The sequence below is a fragment of the Phalangium opilio genome, unplaced genomic scaffold (genome assembly GCF_054372755.1).
Source record: "Phalangium opilio isolate 3A_F unplaced genomic scaffold, DU_Popi_V2 ptg000011l_1, whole genome shotgun sequence".
Classification (NCBI taxonomy): Eukaryota; Metazoa; Arthropoda; class Arachnida; order Opiliones; family Phalangiidae; genus Phalangium; species Phalangium opilio.
In genome coordinates this window covers 6,226,581-6,250,934 of record NW_028324147.1, presented here as the reverse complement: position 1 = coordinate 6,250,934, position 24,354 = coordinate 6,226,581, and the positions used below count along the sequence as shown (strand labels likewise).

General features: G+C 37.8%; 1 protein-coding gene across 1 annotated transcript in view; it reads right to left on the bottom strand.

The window, feature by feature from the left end:
- Positions 1 to 18,206, bottom strand: part of LOC149710099 (protein white-like) — a 28,534-nt gene extending 10,328 nt beyond the window's left edge. Inside the window, exons 1-4 of the mRNA XM_089859072.1 lie at positions 17,914 to 18,206; positions 11,009 to 11,267; positions 10,693 to 10,928; positions 1,908 to 1,979 (exon numbers count right to left, since the gene is read on the bottom strand). Coding sequence (XP_089715198.1) covers positions 1,908 to 1,979; positions 10,693 to 10,928; positions 11,009 to 11,267; positions 17,914 to 17,958 — 612 coding nt within the window. The 5' untranslated portion in view covers positions 17,959 to 18,206. The remainder of the gene's footprint in view (positions 1 to 1,907; positions 1,980 to 10,692; positions 10,929 to 11,008; positions 11,268 to 17,913) is intronic.
- Positions 18,207 to 24,354: the final 6,148 nt, after the last annotated feature.

Genomic DNA, 24,354 nt, shown 5'->3' with positions numbered 1-24,354 from the left:
AAGTTATATATTTTTAACCAATGACGTCCGTTTGAAATTTAAGTTTTTAACAAAAATATTGGAAAGGGATTTAAAAATTAGGCGCTATAAATTAGTTAGCCCGAGGTTGTGCACTAAGAGATGTCCGGATTAAAGTAATCATTATTTCTTAATTATTTTTAATGTAGAATGTTTGATAATAATGTTTCAATATTTTAAACGTTTAAAATGAATCGTGCAATTTAGATGTCAGGGAAAATTAGGTTCAAATGATTTAATTATAAACGTTACGAAACATTCTTTATAACATGGGTTTTTTTATTTATGACTAGTAAAGGGTTCGTACAAAGCTGGAAAACTCGGGGAAAAAATTCGAGGAGATTTAAAATTTTTAGTAAAGTTCAGGGACATTTGTGAGGTTTGAGTAAGTTTGCTCTGAAGCTGTTGCTTCAACTATAAAAAAAAATCCCGTTGTTATTACTCCATATATAGGGAAAAACGGGAAATGTATGGGAAAAACTTGTAAAATTCAGGGAATTATATGGGAAAACCTGTAAAACTCATGGAAATATAGGGGAAAAACCCTGTAAAATTCAGGGATGTACATTGGAAAAAAACACTGTAAAATTCAGGGATGTACATTGGAAAAAAACACTGTAAAATTCAGGGAAATCGGTTTTACAAAAGTTGTATGAACCCTGAAGTAAAATCCTGGCGCTTTGCTACAGGAATACATAAAGCTAATAGGAATCATTGCAACTCCCATATCTCTAATGTTAATTTCAATGCGTGTTTTGTGGGCCGGGCTTGAGAACTTACTATCCATCACGCCTCATAATTCGAACACGTCTTCTAATTCAGTTAAATACATTAACGAAGGATTTATTTTTTTCGAGTAAAACCTGATTTGCGTCTACCAGTTTGAATATTTTTCTTTTCTTTATCAAAGTTTTTTTAGAGGGACAGTCCATAGGTGTGAATAGCAACGAGTAATTTGGTTTAATAGTCGCCTTGAACTTGGCCAGCAGAGCACTTTACCACCCTCCCCCGTTTGTAACAAGCATCAGTTAAAGTCGTTCAGGTTTTTTCGCCCCTTCATTCCTGGTTCGATCTTTTGAAATAAAATGAAATGCAAATTTCTTTCTAAATCATTCAGTGTGTTCTGGTCCAGAAGGACCGACACAAAGTTTTTTTCTGACCACAAATCGGTTTAAATGATTTTGTATTGATTCCATATCGGTAAGTGTATGTATTATTTTGCACTTCTAATATTCGTTACTTCATAACAATTTTGATTGTTTGGAATTCGTTCAATGCTAGCGAGTTTAAGGGTTGACTCGAGTCGAGCTGAATGAGTTCGGCTTCGACTCGACGAGTAGAACCCCCTAGTTGAAATACAGTAATTTATGTGAGGTAGTGAATTTTAACTATCTCCAATAAGATCGAAATAATTTGCCCTAACGTGAGTAAAAACCGGTTCTAATATAATAATTACCTTATTTATCAAAATACTAGTTATCCAATTTGTGAGATTTTTAAACATCCCCTCATTTTAAAATGGGCGGATTCGGGAAACGGTTATAGGTATGTGTGGTCGCAATATCATTCCTTCAATATTTTTAAAAGAAGTCAACTCGGTAATTGGTAATTTTGATGAAATTGATGACTTAAATGTCATGATAAGATACGGACGCGTGCTATTAACGGTTAAGTATGCTAAGTAATATAAATAACTGGCTGATTTGATAATGGGCGGATTCGGGAAACGCCGAATGGTTTTACGTGTGGTCACAAAATCTATCCTTCAATATTTTTAAAAGGAAATTGGGAATTTTGATGAAATTGATGGGTTAAACGTACATCGGGAGATACGGACGCGTGTCATTGACAGTTAATCATGTTAATTAATGTAAATAACTGGTACGAACCTCGTGTAAGACGTCATCGACTCTCAACAGTCTTTCCTTGTACGTCAAGTGTCTGTCCATTCTTAAAATAGCCTGCAATTAAAGAAAAGGCGTTTTGGAACGATGGCAATGCTGTCGACAGTTGAGACGGAATGTGGGTAGAAAATGGTTTTCATTGATGAGATATACTCAAATTGAAATCAGTTCGTATTCAAAATTGTGTAGAATAGTTAGCCGAACCCTCCCCCTCTCCCGCACTACCACCGTAATCGTAGGTTGGTAAGTTTAAGCTCAGACCACCTAACCATGGACAGTCAACTGAGTAGCAACTTAAAGCAAGAGCAACGCCTGACACTAGTGCTGTGGCTGCGGCGGATGTAACGAGTTTATCACCAAACCCCTAGTAAAATAGTAAAATTTGGCGATAAATTGAGGTCGGTTGACGCGTTAGGGCGCGTGTTGCGCATTGCCATTTGTAAACGCGGGTTTAACACGGCTTTGCCTGTCTATGGTTAGGTGGTCTGAGGTTTAAGTTAGATAGGGCTTCCAGTCGCTTATGCATTGATGAAGTGTCTTATATGATCGCGATTATCAAAAAGTGCTCTGTAGTCTGTATGGCTACATTGACAATCGCTGGTATGAGAGACTGCTGTTTTAATAATTGCTATGTATAATTATTGCTAAAATTGGATACTCCCATTTTAGAACCGCTGATTTAAGCATAAACCGTAATTGACAGCCATCGTAATTAGTATAAATAGTTCTCTTAAATCTAAATAATGCATAATTCTATGAAAAACGTAAACTCCTAATTGCAGCAATCTCCAAAGAAATATTTTTAAGCTGTAAATATAGGCCTAGCTTGTTTATTTAAAGCCTTTCACGAACATTCGTAGAAACAGCTGTTGTCAACTTAGCGGTATACCCAAAAGCAGCTTTTTCGCGCATTCACTATAACAGCGGATCACTCTTTTCGAAAATACCAATTCGAAAATATATTTCTTTAAAAAAGAAAGTCAAGGATAGAGACTTGGTATGATATGTTAAATGATTTTATTATAAATCTAACTTAAACTAACTAAATAACTAAATAACGAAACTAATTTCTGCTTGTTTACTTAATAATCCTATTTGTTTGCTTAATAATCATTTTTGTTTAAAACTATTTGTGTGTATAACCGTGTACAAAATTTAATTACCAATGTTCATTTCACTAACCCTTTAAAAACACTAACCCTTTAAAAGTTTATCGTCAATAGTCATTTTTGGGTTTCTCTTGCCCAGAGTCCCCTTTCACTTTCTCGTGAGTCATGTTTACGGAATGCAACCTTTAAGACGTCACAACCTCGCTGGAGGGAAAAATCGCTCCTTATATGGAGTTGCTAAGCGGCTTCCGTACTGCACGTGACCCCTTCGACCCAATGGGCAAGAGCCCCCAAAAATGACAAATTTTTCTCATCGAAGAGAGAAAACTTCGATGGATGAGAAAACTTTAGTCGTACAAAACATCTACCTGTACGAGGAAGGCACGGGCCGACCTCTCTCCCTCTACCCGTCTCGGGACGGTAAAATTTCGCTTTCGCCGTGTATAAGTTTGTTTTTTCTTTTGTATTCCGCAATTAAAGTATTAAGTTTTTTCTATATTAAATCAGTTTATTATTCCACCGAATGATTGCTAATCGACGTTATTTCGAACAACCCTACAATTTTATTAAATGGAATAAAATTGACTTTAAAGTTCCTTTTTCAGTCGGGGAATTTTAGAGTATTCTAAGCTCTCCCACTCTTGAGCAACCCCTCGGCCAAAATCCCACTATATTTTGGTGCCGAAACCCGGGAAATACGTCGATATAAGGAACACTCGCGCTCGGTATAAATCGTCTTAAAACTGGTAACAAAAAAAAAATTAAATATGGCGGAAAACGAAGAAGTAGTTGAGGCGACTCAAAACGCGAAACAACTATCGAAATACACCAAGAAGCGTAGTGCAGTACGGTCTGCAGCTACTCGCGCTATCAACGCTATAAAAAATGAACTGAACTCTGCCACACCTAACGTGGATAAACTAGAAAACTGTGTGTTACTTCTAAACGACAAAGAGTCGCAATTAGAAAACCTAAATAATCTCATCGAAAACCTAATCGATGGAGATGAGGTACAAGAGAACGATTTTGAAGTTTGCTGCAAGTACGCGGACGACATTTTGGAAGCTAGTGCTTCAGCTAAACGCCTCCTGGAGAAATTAGATGGTATAAGGATGCAACAGGCAGCCGCCGCAGTCGCCCAACCTGGGGCACCTCTAACCTACGGCTACCAAACACCTAATTTACAACCACCTCAAACACCTACTCCTCAAGTACCTCAAACGCCTCCACCGCTCGCACCTGGTGGAACGCACTCTACGACGGGAAGCATCTCAGTGACGTCATCAGCACCCAACGTCCGGCTACCGAAGTTGGAGATCGAACGATTCAACGGAGACATCGAAAATTGGCTGAGTTTCTGGTCTCAATATTCAGCGACCATCCACGACAACCCTACTCTACCAAAATCAGCTAAGTTCTCTTATCTTAAATCTTATTTAACTGGGGCTGCCGCTAGGTCAATGTCGGGATTAGCCTCAACTGACCAGAATTATGACACCGCTATAAAGAATCTGAAAGAACGCTTTGGTTGTTCAGAAGATATCACGGCAGTTCACATGAACATTTTAACTAATTTAACGCCCGTAAAGAGAGCTAATGACATTGAAGGACTAAAACGTTTGTATGACACTTGTGAAGTACAAATTCGCAGTTTACAATCTCTCGGTGTAGTCACCGATTCTTACGGTGTCTTATTATGCCATGTATTAGTTAAAACTTTGCCATTAGAACTTTCAATTGATTTTAATCGTAACTACGATCAAAAGTCGTATTCCGTAGATGATCTCCTATATTTTTTGCGAAAAGAAATCGGTTTTCGCGAAAGAGCTCAAGCTAATACAAATAAAGAATCAGAGTCTAGAAAACCGCCAATATTTGTTAACCCCTCTGGTTACAAAAATCGGAATCAAAAATCGTCCCACTCTACTGCCTCCGCTCTTTTGGTTGGTACTAACAAAGGTCGCGCTTACGTAAAAACCTGCTTTTACTGTGACGATTCAGAGCACAAAACCTCGGAGTGCAAAGCCTTAACTCTAGCGGAAAGAAAAGACCTCGTGTTTAAAAGACAACGCTGCTTCATTTGTCTACGAAGTAAACACCGTACGAAAAACTGCGACTCTAACAGTAAAAACTGTCCTAATTGTGGGAAGAAACACCACATTACCCTTTGCGAAGGGAAAGATGAAGAAAGCGGGTATAATCAAGAGTCTTCAACCTCAAGCCCAACTCAAGCTGCTAATAATCATGTAGGGACGAACGAACCTAGTCGGAACAAGATGGTCCTGCTGCAAATGGCCCAGGCCGTCGGAAAAAACCCTAAAGATGGAAGCACCAAGAAACTGCGCTGTCTACTGGACAACGGAAGCCAGGTAACGATTATCAAGGAAAGTGTTTCTAAAAGCCTGAACCTACCGGTAATCTCTGAAGAAGAACTGGACGTATACCCCTTTGAGGGAGCTGAACCTATACGCAGCAAAAGGAGAAAAGTTCGCCTAGAACTAGCTTGCACTTTTGACCCCAAGCGTCGAGTCACAATCGAAGCTTTCGAATCGAAGAAGGAGATAAGCGGAGCAGTCTTCTCGGTACCAAGTTCGGGTGTCGTTGAAGAAATGAAGAAAAGAGGACTCCGTCTAGTAGACACGCTTGAAGACAACGATGGCCAAAGTGGCTCTTCTTCCATAGATTTGCTTTTGGGCTCAGATGAATACTGGGGAATTGTTTATGGAAGGTTCGAACGCCTTTCTTCCAAACTCGTCGCGCAAAATACTGTTTTTGGATGGGTCATAAACGGACCAACGATGGTCACGTCCACGTCAATCGGCATAAACACGGCTTCAGTCATGCACATAAGCGCCGTAACTCCGTCCGAGGAAGAATTGGTCTCCACGCAACTCCGATCATTCTGGGAGCTCGACTCAATTGGTATAAGGGACTCGGATTCAAAATCACCAGAACACAGCGATGTTCTAACCTCTTTTGAAAGGTCCATTCAATTCAAAAATGGACGTTATGAAGTTTCGTTCCCTTGGAAACCAAATAAATTGACACTCGCGGATAATCTCAACGTCGCTAAAAAGAGAACCCAAGTTTTACTAAGAAAACTGCAATCAAATCCAGTCCTATTCATGAATTACAACGACGTAATTAAGGAACAGTTGGAATCAGGAGTTGTCGAAAGAGTTAGCACCTCTATGACCTTAAAAATGGACCTCCCCACTTACTACCTTCCTCATCGAGAAGTCATTCGCGTCGCCAGCGAAACTACCAAGCTTCGAGTCGTACATGACGCATCCTCACACGCCCTAGGAAGTCCATCACTTAATGACTGTCTGGAAGCAGGGCCTAACCTGAACCCAGAACTTCTGGACGTTCTCATCCGATTTCGTGAGAATCGTATCGCATTTACCGCTGATATAACAAAGGCGTTTCTACAAATTTCGATCTGCGAAAATGACCGAGACGCTGTCCGTTTCCTGTGGATTGATGTAAACAATCCAGATGCTAACTCCAACCTATTGGTATACCGAATGACTCGGGTCCCGTTTGGAGTTACTTCAAGCCCATTCATGCTTGCAGCTACGATACGACACCACGTAAAAAAGTATAAGGAGAAAGAACCGGAAGTCTGTGACAAAGTTGATAAATGTCTATTTGTCGACGATTTGGTCACGGGAGGAAAGCACGTCGAGGAAGCTTTCGAAATATCTACCAAATCAACTGAGATTTTAAAACAAGCAGGGATGGAACTACATAAGTTCAAGACCAACTCACCGGAACTACGAAAACTATGGCACCTTCAAAACCCAACGACAGAAGAAGCGAAATCCACACAAAGCCTGTCAAATTCAGCAACTCTGAAGATACTAGGATTGTCCTGGGACACCACATCTGACTGCCTGATTTTCGTCATGGATGACCTATTGGAATTTCTCATTCTTCGGAAGAACACGAAAAGATGGGTACTCAAATCTGTAGCCCGAATATTTGATCCTCTTGGATTACTAGCACCCTTTACAGTAAAGGCTAAATTCCTTTTCCAAGAACTTTGGCAAAACGGGTCGACCTGGGACGAAGAATTATCGACAGACCTCTCGTCGAAATTTAATGAATGGTGCGAAGAACTCCGAAATCTGAGAGAAGTAAAAGTTCCACGGTACTATTATTCCCAAACGGGCAAAGAAAATTTGCTAGAAATCGAATTGCACACCTTTGTGGACGCGAGCGAAAAGGCATACGCCGCAGTCACGTACCTCCGTTTCAAGACTTGCGAAGGAAAAATCGGAACAGCGCTGGTCTCGTGCAGAACTAGAGTTTCCCCATTAAAGAAACTAAGCATGCCACGATTGGAACTAATGGGAGCTGTAATAGGATCTCGCTTAACTTCACACCTACTCGGAACCTTTGCTATTCGACCCACAAAAATTAGAATGTGGACCGACTCGACTATAGCACTTCAATGGATAAGAGGATCCGCGACCGAATGGAAACCTTTCGTGTCCAATCGCGTTAGGGAAATTCAGACCCTAACAAATCCAGCTGATTGGAATCATTGCCGAACTAAGGACAATCCAGCGGACCTACCAACGCGTGGTAGTACCGTATCAGATCTCATACATAATAGTTTATGGTGGAAGGGTCCTACTTGGCTCGGTAAAGAAACCGAGGCTCACCCAAAACAACCAATAACTAAACAAGTATCCAACCTGGAAGTACAAGACGAACTCAGAAACTCCTTCCGGTCTGTTAATCTTGGCCTAGTCACTGTCCAGCCTGCTTCCGAGCCGGTATTCGAGCTGAAAAAATTCAGTACATGCTTTCTGAAACCCGTGTATCGAATAACAGCCTGGATCTATCGTTTTACTGAAAACTGCAGGAAAAAGAAAACAGACAGGTCATTTGAAGAACTATCAACGGAAGAGCTCACACGAGCTGAAAAATATTGGATCAAGAGATCACAAGAAGACTGCTTTCACACAGAGGTCACTGCCTTACGTAACGGGCAAAGCTTAGAAAAGGAATCGAAAATCTATTCACTCCACCCCTACCTCGACGATGACGGTTTACTTTGCGTGGGAGGACGCTTAACCTCTACCTCTCTGAGCTACAGAGAACGCCATCCATGGATTCTCGCGTCCAAACATCGACTTTCTGAGCTCATAGCCTACAATGAGCACGAACGTTTACTTCACGCTGGGGTGACCGATACTCTGGTAGAAGTCCGCGAACATTTTTGGATTCCTAGCGGTCGGCAACTAGTTAAAAAGGTGGTACATCATTGTTACCATTGCCGTTGGACTCGAATTAAAGCCTCTGCCGCCGAAATGGCGCCGCTACCGTCCTTTCGAACAACGCCAGCTCCGGTCTTTGAAGTTTGCGGTCTGGACTTTGCTGGACCCCTTTACACGAAAGATGGGCAAAAATGCTACATTGCGTTATTTACCTGCGCCGTTACTCGAGCTTGCCACTTAGAGCTGGTAAATGACATGTCGACCGATAGCTTTCTTCAGGCATTTAGACGATTTATTGCCCGCCGTGGGATAGTTAAATCCATCTATTCCGACAACGCCAAGTCATTCAAAAGAGCCGAGCTGGATCTCAAGGAACTGTTCAAAAACATTCGAAGTCCGGAAGTATGTCGTTACTTTGGCAACCTAAAGATATCTTGGCATTATATCGTAGAAAGAGCCGCTTGGTGGGGCGGTTTCTGGGAACGCCTAGTCCGCTCAGTTAAGGGCTGCCTTAAAAGATCCATGGGACAGGCCCGTCTCACCATTGACGAAATCACGACCTACCTAACAGAAGCCGAGGCCGTCATAAACTCTCGACCAATATCATATGTCTATCAAGACGCTGGTGAACCAACTCCTCTCACCCCAGCGCACTTTTTGGTCGGAGGTCGACTCACCGCACTGCCTTCAAGGTCGTTTACGCAAAACCCTACAACTCCTGCTACGCGAATTCAATTAACCAGACGTTTGAAATTGCGTCAACGAATAAATGATACCTTCTGGTCGAGGTGGAAATCCGAATACCTTTTGGAATTACGTTCTGCGCACCACCGCTTAAATAAGATTCCAACACCGGAATTAAAGAAAGACGACGTGGTCTTAATTGAAGATCAAAATGTGCCCCGTTTATGTTGGAAGATGGCCGTAATTGAAGAAGTCTTTCGCGGACGCGACGGTATCGTAAGGTCTTGTTCGGTAAGACTTGCAAACGGCACTCGACTTAAACGACCTATACCCCTCCTTTACAACCTTGAGCTAAATTAGGGAGCACCTTATCTTGAACTGATAGTTCAAGGGGGGGGAGCGTATGTTAAATGATTTTATTATAAATCTAACTTAAACTAACTAAATAACTAAATAACGAAACTAATTTCTGCTTGTTTACTTAATAATCCTATTTGTTTGCTTAATAATCATTTTTGTTTAAAACTATTTGTGTGTATAACCGTGTACAAAATTTAATTACCAATGTTCATTTCACTAACCCTTTAAAAACACTAACCCTTTAAAAGTTTATCGTCAATAGTCATTTTTGGGTTTCTCTTGCCCAGAGTCCCCTTTCACTTTCTCGTGAGTCATGTTTACGGAATGCAACCTTTAAGACGTCACAACCTCGCTGGAGGGAAAAATCGCTCCTTATATGGAGTTGCTAAGCGGCTTCCGTACTGCACGTGACCCCTTCGACCCAATGGGCAAGAGCCCCCAAAAATGACAAATTTTTCTCATCGAAGAGAGAAAACTTCGATGGATGAGAAAACTTTAGTCGTACAAAACATCTACCTGTACGAGGAAGGCACGGGCCGACCTCTCTCCCTCTACCCGTCTCGGGACGGTAAAATTTCGCTTTCGCCGTGTATAAGTTTGTTTTTTCTTTTGTATTCCGCAATTAAAGTATTAAGTTTTTTCTATATTAAATCAGTTTATTATTCCACCGAATGATTGCTAATCGACGTTATTTCGAACAACCCTACAATTTTATTAAATGGAATAAAATTGACTTTAAAGTTCCTTTTTCAGTCGGGGAATTTTAGAGTATTCTAAGCTCTCCCACTCTTGAGCAACCCCTCGGCCAAAATCCCACTACATGATATGACACCTGTTTTAGTGAACCACTATTTTGGGAACCACATCGCGAAAAATGTACGAGTAGTATTCCCTTTCAATTCAGAATATAGAGTTTTACGTAGTTTTCAGGCTAGGAGGATTCATACCATTTACAAAAGGATGCCAAGCTTCTTGTGGACAAAAAGAGCATTCGACTTTGTCCAGCAAGTACCCTAGCTTCTTTGTGTAAATGGTAAACTGAAGCTCCTCTAGCCGTTTTTACCGCACACTATCATAAATTTATAAGATATGTTCCATAAGTTTGTCAATGGTTACTGAGAGCTAGTCATGAAACGACGTAGGTGAAACGTCATAAATTCTCTTAAAGCGACCCCTGGTGAGGCGCTGTCAAAGTGTTAGTACAGACTAAATAGGAAGATGGACTGCAATTTAACCGAGTGTAGGAGTTCAATTCTCGCTTGTCGTTTTCCTCGAACTAGCTCGAGCTGTCTCTACCATTACGAAGTATAGGAAGTGTCTTACTTGTGGAACGTATCTTATAAACTTATGATCTATGTATAAGAAATTTGAACCTAAATACAAACTTACTTGAAATATTAAATGTTCCTTAACCGTTAGTGTCCCAATGAAAAGGTCATCTTGTTGAACGTAGGCTGACATTCGCGTTATTGTTCGTCCCAAATTATGTCCATTTACTCTGACCTCTCCTTGAACTTCCAAATTTTCCAATGACCTTCCGGTAAGGATATTAAGAAGAGTTGTTTTCCCAGCACCACTAGCTCCCATGATAGCCAATAAATGCCCAGGTTCGGCGCTACCACTGACTGGTCGTAAAAAAACCACGCGTTTACTTTGATCAGACACCTTTAATTCATTCTAAAAGATTACCCCTTTAGGTACTTACCATCTTTGAGCAGTTTCTTGACTGTAGGTTCGCCATTTGATCTTCTGCAACAATTTTTCTCTTCGTTTATCTTGACCTCGACGGTAATATGATGCCAAGATAGAGTCAGACCCTGCGTCTGTATCGCGGTTCGTCCGGCCCACGTTTTACTGTTATATCCCAGGGCATTTTCTTCAGTTATTGGCAATGAAAAAATATCCAGACTTGGTCTGCTCCCTTCGGCGGAGTCTAACGCCGGATTGTCCAATCCATTATCAGTCTATAAATTTAAAAGAAACGTTATTGCAGACGTATCGATACCGCATTTACATAACGATATCAAATTTCCTGTATCTCAAATAACCAAATACAGGGTGTTTCTGGTAAGTCTAGGAGGCTCGCGGACCCAAACTTCAGTTCCTCAACCACACCTCTTGTAAAACCTTCAGCTATATTGTTATTAATATTAATCAAATTCGAAAATTAACTAAATCTGACTATGCATTAAGTACAATACAAACATATACAGGGTGTCTTTGGAAGGTCTACTATGAATTAAGGGGGATGTTCTTTGGGAAATCGATTTTGAGTCGAAATTGTAACTTCTATGAGTACATTTTGACACAAAGGACACTGTTTCAAATGGAGTTATGATTTGAGTGTTTTAGGGATGACCCCTTAATTTAATTAGAAATCATTAATTGTCTTGAATCAGTTTCTTAATTAAATATAAGGGGTCATCCGTAAAATATTATATACAATCTTAACTCGAAAATAGTGGCCCGGAGTCCCGGACGGTAAGATTTTTAGAATTCGCGAATATTTTGAAAAATGGTGGCTAGAAATGTGAATTTAAGCTATATTTTAATTTGTCTTGCTTCGTCAGTCAGATTAATTAAAAATTCAGAAGTTTTTTGTTCCCACGCACTGAAATATTGCATGAACACGTAACAACACAGTCATTTTTTAATCAAAACTGGATGTATCAAATCAAGTCTGGTAAACAATGGATATTTTCACCCTGTACTGAAAAGATCAGTCCTAATATTTTTATATTATATAGTAATTAATCATTATGTTGTTTAACTAAATTACATGTTACGTGTAATCACCATCAACAAGAAGTTAATGAGTCATTAACTTCTGCTACCAAGGTTAAAGCTTTTAAAATTTTCTTCTAAATACAAGCATTCCGTTTGTACACGTGTAACGCTGAGTTACTGACCCCCTCGGTCATACTCTTGTTCAAGGACACTTTAAAATATAGCGAAACCTGAGGCGGATTAATACGCCTCATAAGAATAAAAGTAGCTTTTATAAACAAAGGTTGAACAGTTGTTGATGAAAATTTTTAATATAATTTTTTGATTTTGAATTTATTGAAATGTTGGTTTTTTTCAAAAAAACGCCTCTTCAAAGTTTAGCTTTCCTGAAAATGTACTTGTAATCTATGTTTTTTTCTGCCTTCCAAGTTTAAATGACAGCCTTCATTCCAGTACAACTACAGCGCGTATCATCTGGAGAATGTACGAACTACTTTTTTTCATATGAGATATAACGTTGTTGTGCATATCCGCGGATACCTATCACCTTGGTTATAAATAACATCGGTTGCTGTAACAGTCTTACTGTATGGTTAAGCTATTCGAGCTTGTTTATGGTGGAATAATTTAGATGATTTTTCTAGAGTTTTTAAGTTATTTGGGAGAATATGTACTACTTAATTTAAATATTTTTTGAATATACTACAAAATACGTGAATGAACTCTACCTCGTGTACATATTTTTATTTTAAATAATATAAAGGGTGTTTCTGATAAGTCTGCCATAAATTAAGAGGGATGATATTTTTTGTCGATTTCAAGTCTAAAATGTTCTATGACATTTTTGCACTGTTTTCAAGTTATGATTGGAGTATTTTACGTATGACCCCTTATGAATTAAGGAACTGAAGTACAGTGGTAGATTAATTCAGGGGACATCCACGTAAGTCCTGGTATGAACAGAACTTTAAAATGTAACAAAGTTTCGTTCAGACTATAACATATTTTACCCTGACTTATTAATAATTCTACCACGGTATATTTCTTTATGAACAAAATGCTTGATTTAGACTTGTGCTGATTTGTGATGATTTTCTTAGAAAATCGGAATAATGGTTAAGTATGAACAGAACTTTAAAATATAACAAAGTTTTGTTCACACTATAACCTTTTGTTTCATTTTTATCCCATTGATCTCCCATTTTTTTCCAAAAGTGTAAATGTCTGTTTCAATCAACAAAACCCTGACGTACAAATTATAATAATTGGGTTGTAGGTAGGTGTATGCCAGGTTTAGTCGGACAGGCATCGCGGAAGTAAACAGATGGAAATACGTGCGTCCTCGGTACGCGAGAGCAACCATCGCCATATGAGCGGAAATAAAACTAAATTTGGCCGTAATGCGATCCTTCCGCCGATACAGAGCAGCCATTCTTTGTATTAAATTTCGTGTAAAATAAGAAAAAATCATGTACGGATTCTTTGAGAGGGAACGATTAAATTTCCTATGGTAGCCTCTATGATATCGGATATGCCCACTTATAATCCTATGACATGAGTCGATTACAATTACGTCCGACGTTATCTCATATTTAGAATTCATTGGGCTATTTCTATACTAAGTTGGAGAGGTATAATTATGGTTTTTACCAACTTGTTTCTTCCTACCAAGGGTTTCTTTACGTGTACTACACCTAATCTTTTTTGGAATTGACTCTTCAATTGAGACAGATATTGACTTAGTTTCTAACACTGCCTTCATATAGATGCAGTTAGCTATCAGGGTGCTATAAGGTAAAATATAGAAGTGACACAAGGAATGCTTATTGATGCTTCAAAAGATATGGGTGGGTACTCTAGTGAACCCGCGACGCTTGAGACATAACCTGGATACAAGCCTAATTCAGCATCTCTAAGTACATCATAGCCGCACCACAATGATTCCCAGTGTCCCTTCTATGCTTTACTGTTAATTATCTTATCTTTCCCAATTTTATAAAAATATGTTGATCATAAGCTTCAGTTACAATATTCCAATTTTTCTATATGCAAATAATTACGTAACAAATAAACGATTTAGGCCTGCTAGGTTATTTAGGAAATTTTGAATATTTGGCTGTTTTAAATAATTAATAAATTCTAAAAAAACGTAAGGCAGCCATTAATGACGTCATATCATCGGATATTCTATATAGAATTGAAGGAAACCTTTGAATTTAACCAATGCGTGAAGACCCTATAATGAACGTTATATTTTACGTCGCTAATCTTTTCGGTTTAATTTGTTTTAATTTGAAAAGTTTAATTTAAAAATAGCCTATAAAAATTAAAGAAAGATGGAAACCCTTTTCAATAATGGTCAATTCGTTTAACTATAATTATTTGTAGGGATTTTTAGTGAAAAGGCTATTTTTTGAGACTTAGAATCTAAAATATGTTTTTTAAACCAAAATAAAGTCCGAGCTTACCCTCAAGGAATTTATTGATTGTCCAAGTTCCTGATTATCAGTTAAATTAAACGTGCTGTAATTATGCGCCGATGTATATCTATCCCTAATAGACAACGAGACTGCATCACTATTCACCTTGAATTTACCCTTCATTATAAACTCTTAATTAATCTATTTAATATTTTAATCTCATTAACATTAAGCAAAATCTCGTATAACCGTATGATATTCTGGTGATTCGCGTTGTGAGGGTATTCGCGAATGAACTGATGTAAGTACAGCGCGTTAGAATTATGGTAAAAGAAACAGCTGTAAAATAACCTACGTTTGTATTGTAAGCTACGCACCAATACCAAAGGTAAGTTGGAATAACAGAAAGTGAAATAGTAAAACAGAGCGTGGGTGAATTGTGATTCACGTTGGCCCTGTGTTAACTAACAATATATTTACTTGGGTAAAATTTACTTATGAATTCTAGTGCAAGGACCTGGCAAATTAGTAAATCCCATAACATTTACAAGCAATTTTGCACTTATGATAATCTCCCAGAACTTAAACTAATCTAATTCCCCAAATGAATTAAAACCCGAACTATTTTCGTCGGAGAGAGTGAGAGCATTTGTTAACTAAACTAAAACTATAGTAGTGAAGTGATTCAATTTATCGGTGAGGAACCAGAGGATGAAGAATAATCTTCCCATTGATGGAAAAGATACCTTTTTAATATGACTAGCAATAATTGGAGAATCATTTTTTTAAGCCGCGTTTACACGAGACACTTTGAAACCGTTTTAAACCGTTTTGGAATGTACAAAAAGGAATATTAAGTTGATAAAATAAGAGATCTTTCACGAGAAAATGCAAATATTATTTTTTAAAGTGTTAGGCCTTTCCAAAACGGTTGAAAACGGTTCGAAAGTGTCTCGTGTAAACGCGGCTTAATCTCGTGGCTTGCGTGCAGTGGTGACCAGGCATTAAAATGAAACTAATTATTAAATATAGCTACTACCCTGCACGGTAACTCAGTTTTAACTGTTACTTGTTTTAACGCGTAAGGGGTTAGTTAGTCAAATCACGCTGATATTTAGCTCCTTAGATATCGGATTTTAAATGAAAACTTAACTGAAATATTCTTTATAAAGATTTAACTTCATTTTAATTTTTTAACTTGACCATTTATTTTGATAAATAATTTTCTTAGGGTTGTAAAAAGAACTAAAACCGCTTAATGATTTATTTAATTAATTTTCTTATTATCTTAACTGTTAAATCAATTGTAATCGTGACACGAATATGCAAGAACTAATTAAACAGTAAACTTTTAATTTATATTTGATAAAAATCTGTTTTTAAGGACTTTGTTTACGGTTTTCTAAAATCCTCTTAAATTCTTCAGGGCGGGCGACTTCTTTTTTATTTTTATTTATATTTTATCTTTTAATTTAGTAAAAGGTCTAGTTAATGTAAGGTTTGAAGAGAGCAGATTTTCCACGAGGGGCCATTCACTAAGCTCTATACCAAGGTCCTAAAAATTGTTGCTAGGAAAATTAAATTGAAAAGGTATATAGTGGTCAGAACCCAAATACAGGAAGTTGTGGTTTATTTACTAGAGATAATGATCTTCAAATGTTGTTTTATTTTTTCGTTAATTAATATCTAATTTCACAAAATATTAAATTCGGTTTTTATTACATTATTTAATCAAAACCGATGGGGATGGGCAGACATAGTTTGAGTTATGTTTATTATATATTAAAAGCATTTAAAACAGTTTTAGACTATTCATAACACGGTTTGGATCACGTTTATGATTAAAACGCCCTTGTTTATCGTTTTCTGTTCTGTCAAATCGGATCTAAAACCGGATTATGGGTGATTATATTAGATTTAATGTGATTAGAAAATATTTTCGCTCTAAGGTATTTATAAGTCCGTGGGTACAAAACAATTTTCACGAAAATAAATCCCTTTATTTTTCATCAAATACCTGTACAATTGACCCCCAAAATTTTATAATTTGACCTTTCTGAAACTTATTAAAACCATTTGAGAATGTCTAGACCTAATTTAATCAAGATGCACTGTAGAGATTGTTGTTACAGAAATAATTTTGTAAGCAATCTAAATCGATCAAATTTCGTTTAATAACTCTTTAAAAGCTACAATGTCTCAGGTTCCTCCCAAAATTTCACGTGAATTCACTATGAAGCTATAGTGGTTAAAATTATAAGGGAGCTAAAGGATTAAAAATAGCTAATCTGGGACTTGGGGTTGATTTGAAAATCATAATTCCCAGCGATTGTAAAATTATTACCATTATGTAGATGTGATATATTTTTCGTATGCGGTAGAGTATCAGATACTTGCTCTATTTTCAGTATTTAGTGACGTCAACTGACCTATTGTTCTACATATAAGTTAACGCGATGCTTACGAACATTTTAATCAAACTTAAAGAGTCTGTTTCTAATTAAGCTTAAGTGTGCGTGCATTTTGCGTTTCAGCCAAGGAAAGGACCTAGCCTCTCTCTTTCTCTTTCTCCAGTCAATCTTATATAACTCCTAACTTTACTATAGTCTTGGGTTACGTAAGCTGTTAGAAAAATCCGCAAAATAACTTGTACTCCAAGTACTTACTTAATTAAAAGCCGATAGTAATTGCGGGGGAAAAGGTTTCAAGATTGCGAACTGAAAAACCAAGCTTCGAGACCTAACAATGCACAACGGCTTTCAATTAGATAACTGTAACCCCTCAAACCTAATTAATTTGCTCTAAAATTCGGTGCGGTCCCCATGCATTGTTAGTCTCGATGCTCGGTTTTCATTGGAACTTGACCAAAGGTTCAAGATTGCGAACTGAAAACCGAGCTTCGAGACCTAACAATGCACAACGCCTTTACATTACATTATAACTAGAACCCTTCAAACCTAATTAATTTGCTCTAAAATTCGGTACGGTCCCCATGCATTGTTAATCTCGATGCTCGGTTTTCATTGGAACTTGACCAAAGGTTCAAGATTGCGAACTGAAAACCGAGCTTCGAGACCTAACATTGCACAACGGCTTTACATTATATAACTTAAACCCCTCAAACCTAATTAATTTGCGCTAAAATTCGGTACGGTCCCCATGCATTGTTAATCTCGATGCTCGGTTTTCATTGGAACTTGACCAAAGGTTCAAGACTGCGAACTGAAAAACCAAGCTACGAGACCTAACAATGCACAACGGCTCTCAATTATATAACTAGAACCCTTCAAACCTAATTAATTAATTAATTTGCTCTAAAATTCGGTACGGTCCCCATGCATTGTTAATCTCGATGCTCGGTTTTCATTGGAACTTGACCTACTACTTAAAACAACAAACAACCCGAGATTACCCCAATTAAAAAATAAAACAAAAGAGTTAAATAAATGAAAATGAATCTTACCGTCTCGTCTCCCAAAAGCGATTCGGTATCGGTGTCCATATCCATTATTTCTAAATAACTATAGTCTTGTGACTAACTCTTTCCTAGCTATAAACTAGACTCTCCTTCCTCAAAAGGACATTCTTCCTCTTCGCTCTCCAACGAAGTTTTGAAAAAAAGGTATCTGGTGGTAATTCTTTTCTCTACTGGGAAGCGATTGGACTAGCTGGCCCTCAAAGATAAACAGAGCTCTCTGACTTTCGCCCACAGCGAATACCTGTTTCATAATTCGCAGTCACTCGAAGGTAACTCGCCTTTTTTCTTCTATGTCGGATGCTCGTTCATTTTTTAGTTTTTAAACCTTTGCCAGGGGAGGGAAGGGACTCGGTTCATCCCCCGATAAAACGTTTTTCTAAACGATCAACAATTCGTGATCCCTTCGAAATCGAGTCAAGTGTAAAGTTAAGCCGAAAGGGTCCCATTCACATTTTACTTAATTTGATTTCGTTTTAATGTCTTCCGACGTTTTATTTTTGGATGAGGTGGAACACTTCTTTACGAGCGTAAGATCCTTATTTAATCGAAGATGGTACTCGAAAAAGGGTGGTCCTCTGTCGTAAAACACTCCAATTATATATTAAAAACGGTTTCCCTTAGGGCAAAATGCCATGGAACGTTTTCGACTTAAAATCACCCCTAGAACCCACTAGCTTATTAAGAAGCGATATCTAGTTTACTAGGGAGAAGGTATAAATTCACCTGCACATTTCTAGCTTTATCTCCAGTCCAAACGTATAGTAGGTCCGGAGTTAATCCCCGCCTTTAAATTACAACCAGCATCTCATTGGTTCTTGAAAACTCACGTCAGGGCGACGCGAATGACGAAAATTACGTATCTTCCGACTGAGGAGAGGCTGCGAAATAGCCCGGCCTCCTTTTACGTCCCCCCTTGTATTTTGAAAGGGACTATGGCGTGCGAATACTTAGGCATCTTATAACTTCTCCCTAGTAAAATAGATATCACTTCTTGCTGTTATAGAAAATATTTGAACATTTCTACCGGCAGTTTTGGTGGTCTTGTTCAATAAAATGTATACAGGGGGTGTCTGATAAGTCTGGCATAAATTAACGGGGATGTTCTTTGGGAAATCAATTTTGAGTCGAAAATGTAACTTCTATCTCCATTTTGCCACAAGGGACACTGTCAGAAACACCCTGTATATGTATATACGCTAATATCAATGTTTTCTTCAAGGCATTCTATATTTGAAATTCTGATAAGTGCACTTCACCAGACACTTTTTTAAATAGAAAAAAAATATATCGACATTCATCTTGAACATCCTCAAATTAGTCATAAGCGATGTAATTTGTTTGTAGGAAAAATTTGTGGTTACGTAAAATATTTATCAAAAGTTCAAAACCTTTTGAATTAAGCCGTTTAGCCATGAATTTAAATTCATGGTTTAGCCTATGTCTTTATTTTGACTTAAAGATTGAATGAAGGCACGTAAGTCTTAGGTTAGGTCAGGTTAAGTTAAGATCGTGGTGAAATATTTGGGTTTTTTTCAAAAACCTTTTTCGACAAAGGTTCTAATTGATTTTAGCTATTTTGAGAGTGCTGAACACGAGTATCGACTTCATTTTGAATTTCAAATAGTGCCCGGTAAACTTCACTTGTTCCAATTTTAATTACTGAGTATTATTTCTGTTTATAATCCTGGATTCCTAACTAAGAGTTCTGTTGCCTGTGAAGGTACAATATTACATATATTGTTCCTAATGCGAACAAACCCTAATTAATCGGTTTTGATCACGTGACCTCGGACACCTGGCAAGGCTTCCCTACTATTATAATCCATCCCAATCGGATTATGCATCGTTTACAACTCCAAGGGGCCCACTTTTTAAAACGACGAATGAAACCCGATTTTTCAAAAATTCTCAACTATAGGAACCGGCATGTTATTCGTTAATCGTGTCTTTGACGTTCGTTTTCAATTTATTTCTTAAATTTTTCTCGTAAGAAAATACCTCCTTTTTTGAAATGAAATATGAGATGTAGAGGAGGTTACTAAAAGGAAAGGTGGTAATATTTACCAAGATAATGACTACTTGAAAATCAGACTCCATCCCTTTTCGTGCCTCGGGCAAGTACCAAGAACCCCAAAAAAATTGCTTGTAACTCATTGACATCAAAGTATAAGAGGTTACTTATACGTGGTGGCATTCCACTTGCCAATTTCTGGGTGTTAATATCAGCAATTCAGATTTTTAGTTAGTAACAAAAAACTATTTTGTCAACGTTGCAATGGAAGCCGTGTCTAAAAATAGACTTCAACCATAAATTATCTTGGTCCACGACAGTTTTAATTGAAAAATCCTTTTTGAAAAAAATCAGGTAGCCATAAATAGCAAGATTGATGGAATATTTAGTCGTGTCACTGTTTGGTATGCGGGAAAGGACATGTTCTTTAATTGCATGTGCGTCATAACTCTATTGGTTGGCACGATGCTTGTGTCATTTGGGAAGGTTTATGTAGCTCCTCCTCCCATTCTGTACCTTCACGTAAGAACAGAAAAACTTATATACAGGGTGTTTCTGATTAGTCTGGCATAAATTAAGGTAGAAGTCCATAACCCCGTTTGTGTTATGGACTCCTAATTAAGGGGATGTTCTTTGGGAAAACGATTTTGAGTTGAAACTGTTGTATGATATTTTGGCCTTCCACACCGCTGTTTTTAGAAGTTACGTGTATTTCTCCACAAATCGAGAAGAATTTAAAAGAAAGTACTAGCTTGTGGCCCCGGATATTGCAATTATAACGTAAGTAAATTTATTGAAGTAAGGTTAAAGGGTTATACGTTTTTTTAGGGCATCAAGTGGCTATTCACTCAAATTTTCTGTACGCCTGTTAAGTACGGTACGATGTGGCTACTATTACGAGCCCAGCCCTTGGGTCGTCTTGTTAAGTTAAGATTGGACTATTTTACTAGACATTAAAACTGTAATGTACCTCCTATTCTAGACTTGTATCATTATATCTTCGCAACCTTTCTTACAATAAAACTTTCCTGTACAAAAATTAAAAACAAAAACCCCAACATTTTAACTTTTTGGGTGGGGGGGGGGTTTCTTTAATTGTCTATTATTCGGAAATATTAAATAGACGCGTATTTCGAAACATTGACCGTTAAAATAATGATAATAACAACATATGCCAAATTATGCGGCAATATCTCATATCACTATATCTGTGGCCTCTATTGATTTTAACCCCATGGGCTTTGGTCAGCTTCTACCGTCATTTGAAGAATCAGGTTTAAAATTACGTAATTCTAGAGCATTTTCCTCCAAAATCCAAAAAGGATGGACCCCCGACCGTATGTCAATGACCTTCGAAATTAAATCTATTTTTTTTTCTCCAAGGATAAGCACATACGCGAGTCTTAATCTTTCTGTAAGATTTCAAATTTCACCCACTCGTATATGTTTAAAATTGATAAGAACATTTTAATTTACATGTTTTACATTTCCTTATAGTAAAAAAAACTGATAATTTTTTACCATAGCCAAGGTTTTGATTGAAAAAAAAAACCAAAAAGTGCAAGCAGGTGCAAAATTTTCAATTGGCGAAAAAAGTTAAAAGAAAAAAAAATCAAGTTTAAAATTGGAGTTTCACGCGCTGCTTTTCCATGACGTTTCTCGTGAAAATAATTAGCATAATTTAGTGTTCTTTTTATCATAAGTTTATAAGATATGTTCCATAAGTATGGCATTACCTATACTTCGTAATGCTAGCGAGTTCTAGTTCGATAACGACAAGCGAGAATTGACTTATGATTGACTACACTAGGTGGTTAATTTTGCAGTTCATCTTCCTATTTAGTCTGCATTACTAAGCCTTTAACAACGCCCTCACCAGGCATCGCTTTACCTCGAATCTATGACCTACCTCCCTCACTTCATGACAAGCTCCAGTATGTAACCAGTGACAAACTTATGGAACAATAACATATCTTATGAACTTATGTTTTTACTAAGAGTAAAACTCACTCGTAACGGATAGAAATAATTCACGCTTTTTCGCGTTCCGTGATTTCCTATTTTTAAAGATTTTGAGGGAACATTTTATTTTTTTCAATTTAAAATTTTGAGAAAATTAAAACTCGTGAAATACAGACTAACATTTATCGCCGCGTGACGCCCGTGTAGTTTCACTGTAGCACACGATCTCCGTGTCATACTTAAAACCGTGATCGTCCAAAAATGCATCTACATTGCTTATTATTTTTAAAATTATAATCCCGCTTGTTATACTGTATCTTCGTGATTTTCCGTAATTAGAGGGCTCTAGTATAGTCTCGAAAATTAGGTATCCAAAGTAGTAACTGGATCGTCCAGTTTAACAATAATAAAAGAGTGCTCAAATATACCCTTTCAATATGTCTGAACGAATTATAGGCCTATTACATATGTTCATAGGGGGAGCATGACAACTGGGTGAAAGGTATTTTGGATACGGTGGAAATGAAACCTACAGTGAGGTCAGGTTAGGTTGGGTCGCGTTAGGTTTGGTTCAGTTTTGGTCATGTTAGGTTTGGTTCAGTTTTGGTCATGTTAGGTTTGGTTCAGTTTTGGTCATGTTAGGTTTGGTGCAGTTTTGGTCATGTTAGGTTTGGTGCAGTTTTGGTCATGTTAGGCTTGGTGCAGTTTTGGTCATGTTAGGTTTGGTGCAGTTTTGGTGCAATAGGGGTATTACTATGTTAAGACTTAAGAGACAGTTTTTGAGTCCCAAGTTCCAAGAACACAGACACACACAAAGAGAGTAGGGAATTCTGGCTCCATCTAGAGTTGTCTCTTGGTATTTCTTACGACTTGTACGCCCTAGGCTCAAAGTGCAAAATATTGCGCGTCTCTACGTCCATTCACGCGCAATAGGCAGGGCAGACATTATGAAATCTATCTAAACTAAATCATTTTTTGGAGTTCAAATCCAACAAATAAAAAAACTATGCAGGATGTTTCTATTCTAAGGGAACGGAAGACGGATAGACGATAATCCTTTTTGCGTGGGTCGACATTTAAAAAAGGGCGAGCCGGTCAAATGCATATATTTTCGAAATATTTGATACAATGTAGTTGAATATTTGACTCTTATGAATAACCTTTAATCGCCTATTCATTATTAAAATACTGTTTTACGTCTACCATTTGGGCATTGTTAATTCTTTGGTGTAGGCCTAATTTATTCCTCTCCACTCTTTCATATTCGCGTGATCCATCTTACCCTAAATTGGACAAACCAACGCAGAAGTATACAGCAGGTGTTTATTTTTCCTTCAAAGCGCAATATTTACACGCAGGTTCTTAAAACTACCTCTTCCTCCTTAATTACCGACACGATTTTGCTCTCTCTCTCTCTTTCACCCTCTCTCTGCCTCTTATCATCTTTCCATCCCTCCCTCGTCTTGAGCTTCCTTCACGTTTTGGTTTTCTTAAAACTTCTAAAGCATCTTCGCTTCGTCCGTATCTTTTCTAAAACTAGGCAAGCAACCTTACGGTACCACCCCGATTAACGAAACTCGTATCCTCTTTGCAGCTTGAAAAGGTGATTAAATTAAAAGCCGAAACATATAATAGATAAAGGCATTGAAGTACTCTTACTTTAGTCAACACACAGCCTAAGGAACTTTGGTACAACAACAACAGAAGTATATTACATCAGGGATAGATTTAATTTTAGAAGTAGGTATGGAGAACGGTTGGTATTTACTTCAGTCCGACTCATAGCCCAGTATAGAGCCCCTCCCTCCAACACGTAACGAAAATTTGAAATTATCTTATTGGCTCACTTAAACTACGTTTTTATGACCTTGCTGACTGGGAAGGCGTCGAAAAATACGTAATTCCTTTTTACCTCTGTCGCTATGACCCGCCTCTTCTTTCATATCCCCCTCCGTCCCGTGGAAGGGGGTCCGGGACTATGACGCGCACCCAGATTGCTCTGTTCTCCATTCCTACTTCTAAAATTAAATCTATTCCTGATAATATAAAACAATTTCGTTCACCGTTCCCAGCTCTTTTCTGTAGACACCGTGTAAAATGAGAAGTAAACGACCCTCCTTTCAACCAATAAGAGACGAAAACGTCAAAACCTTTCCCAGCATCATGGAACAAAATTTCAAGAACGAAACTTCATATTATTCATTTCTGACAAATACCCTTAAGAAACTTTATTATTTCTAGGGCTTTTCATGGATGGGACAAAGACGAGGTACCTTAAAGGGTTACGCGCTTATTTTTACGTTGACCTTTCTTATTCGCATATGGGGCCCAACTTACCGACCACGCCGAGTTACTATATGACCCAAGTATCCACCTCTTGACCTAGTAGATCTCGCTTGAAGGAACTATGAAGAAAGGGCAATGGGTTCAAACGTTCCACTGTCCTTGAAGGA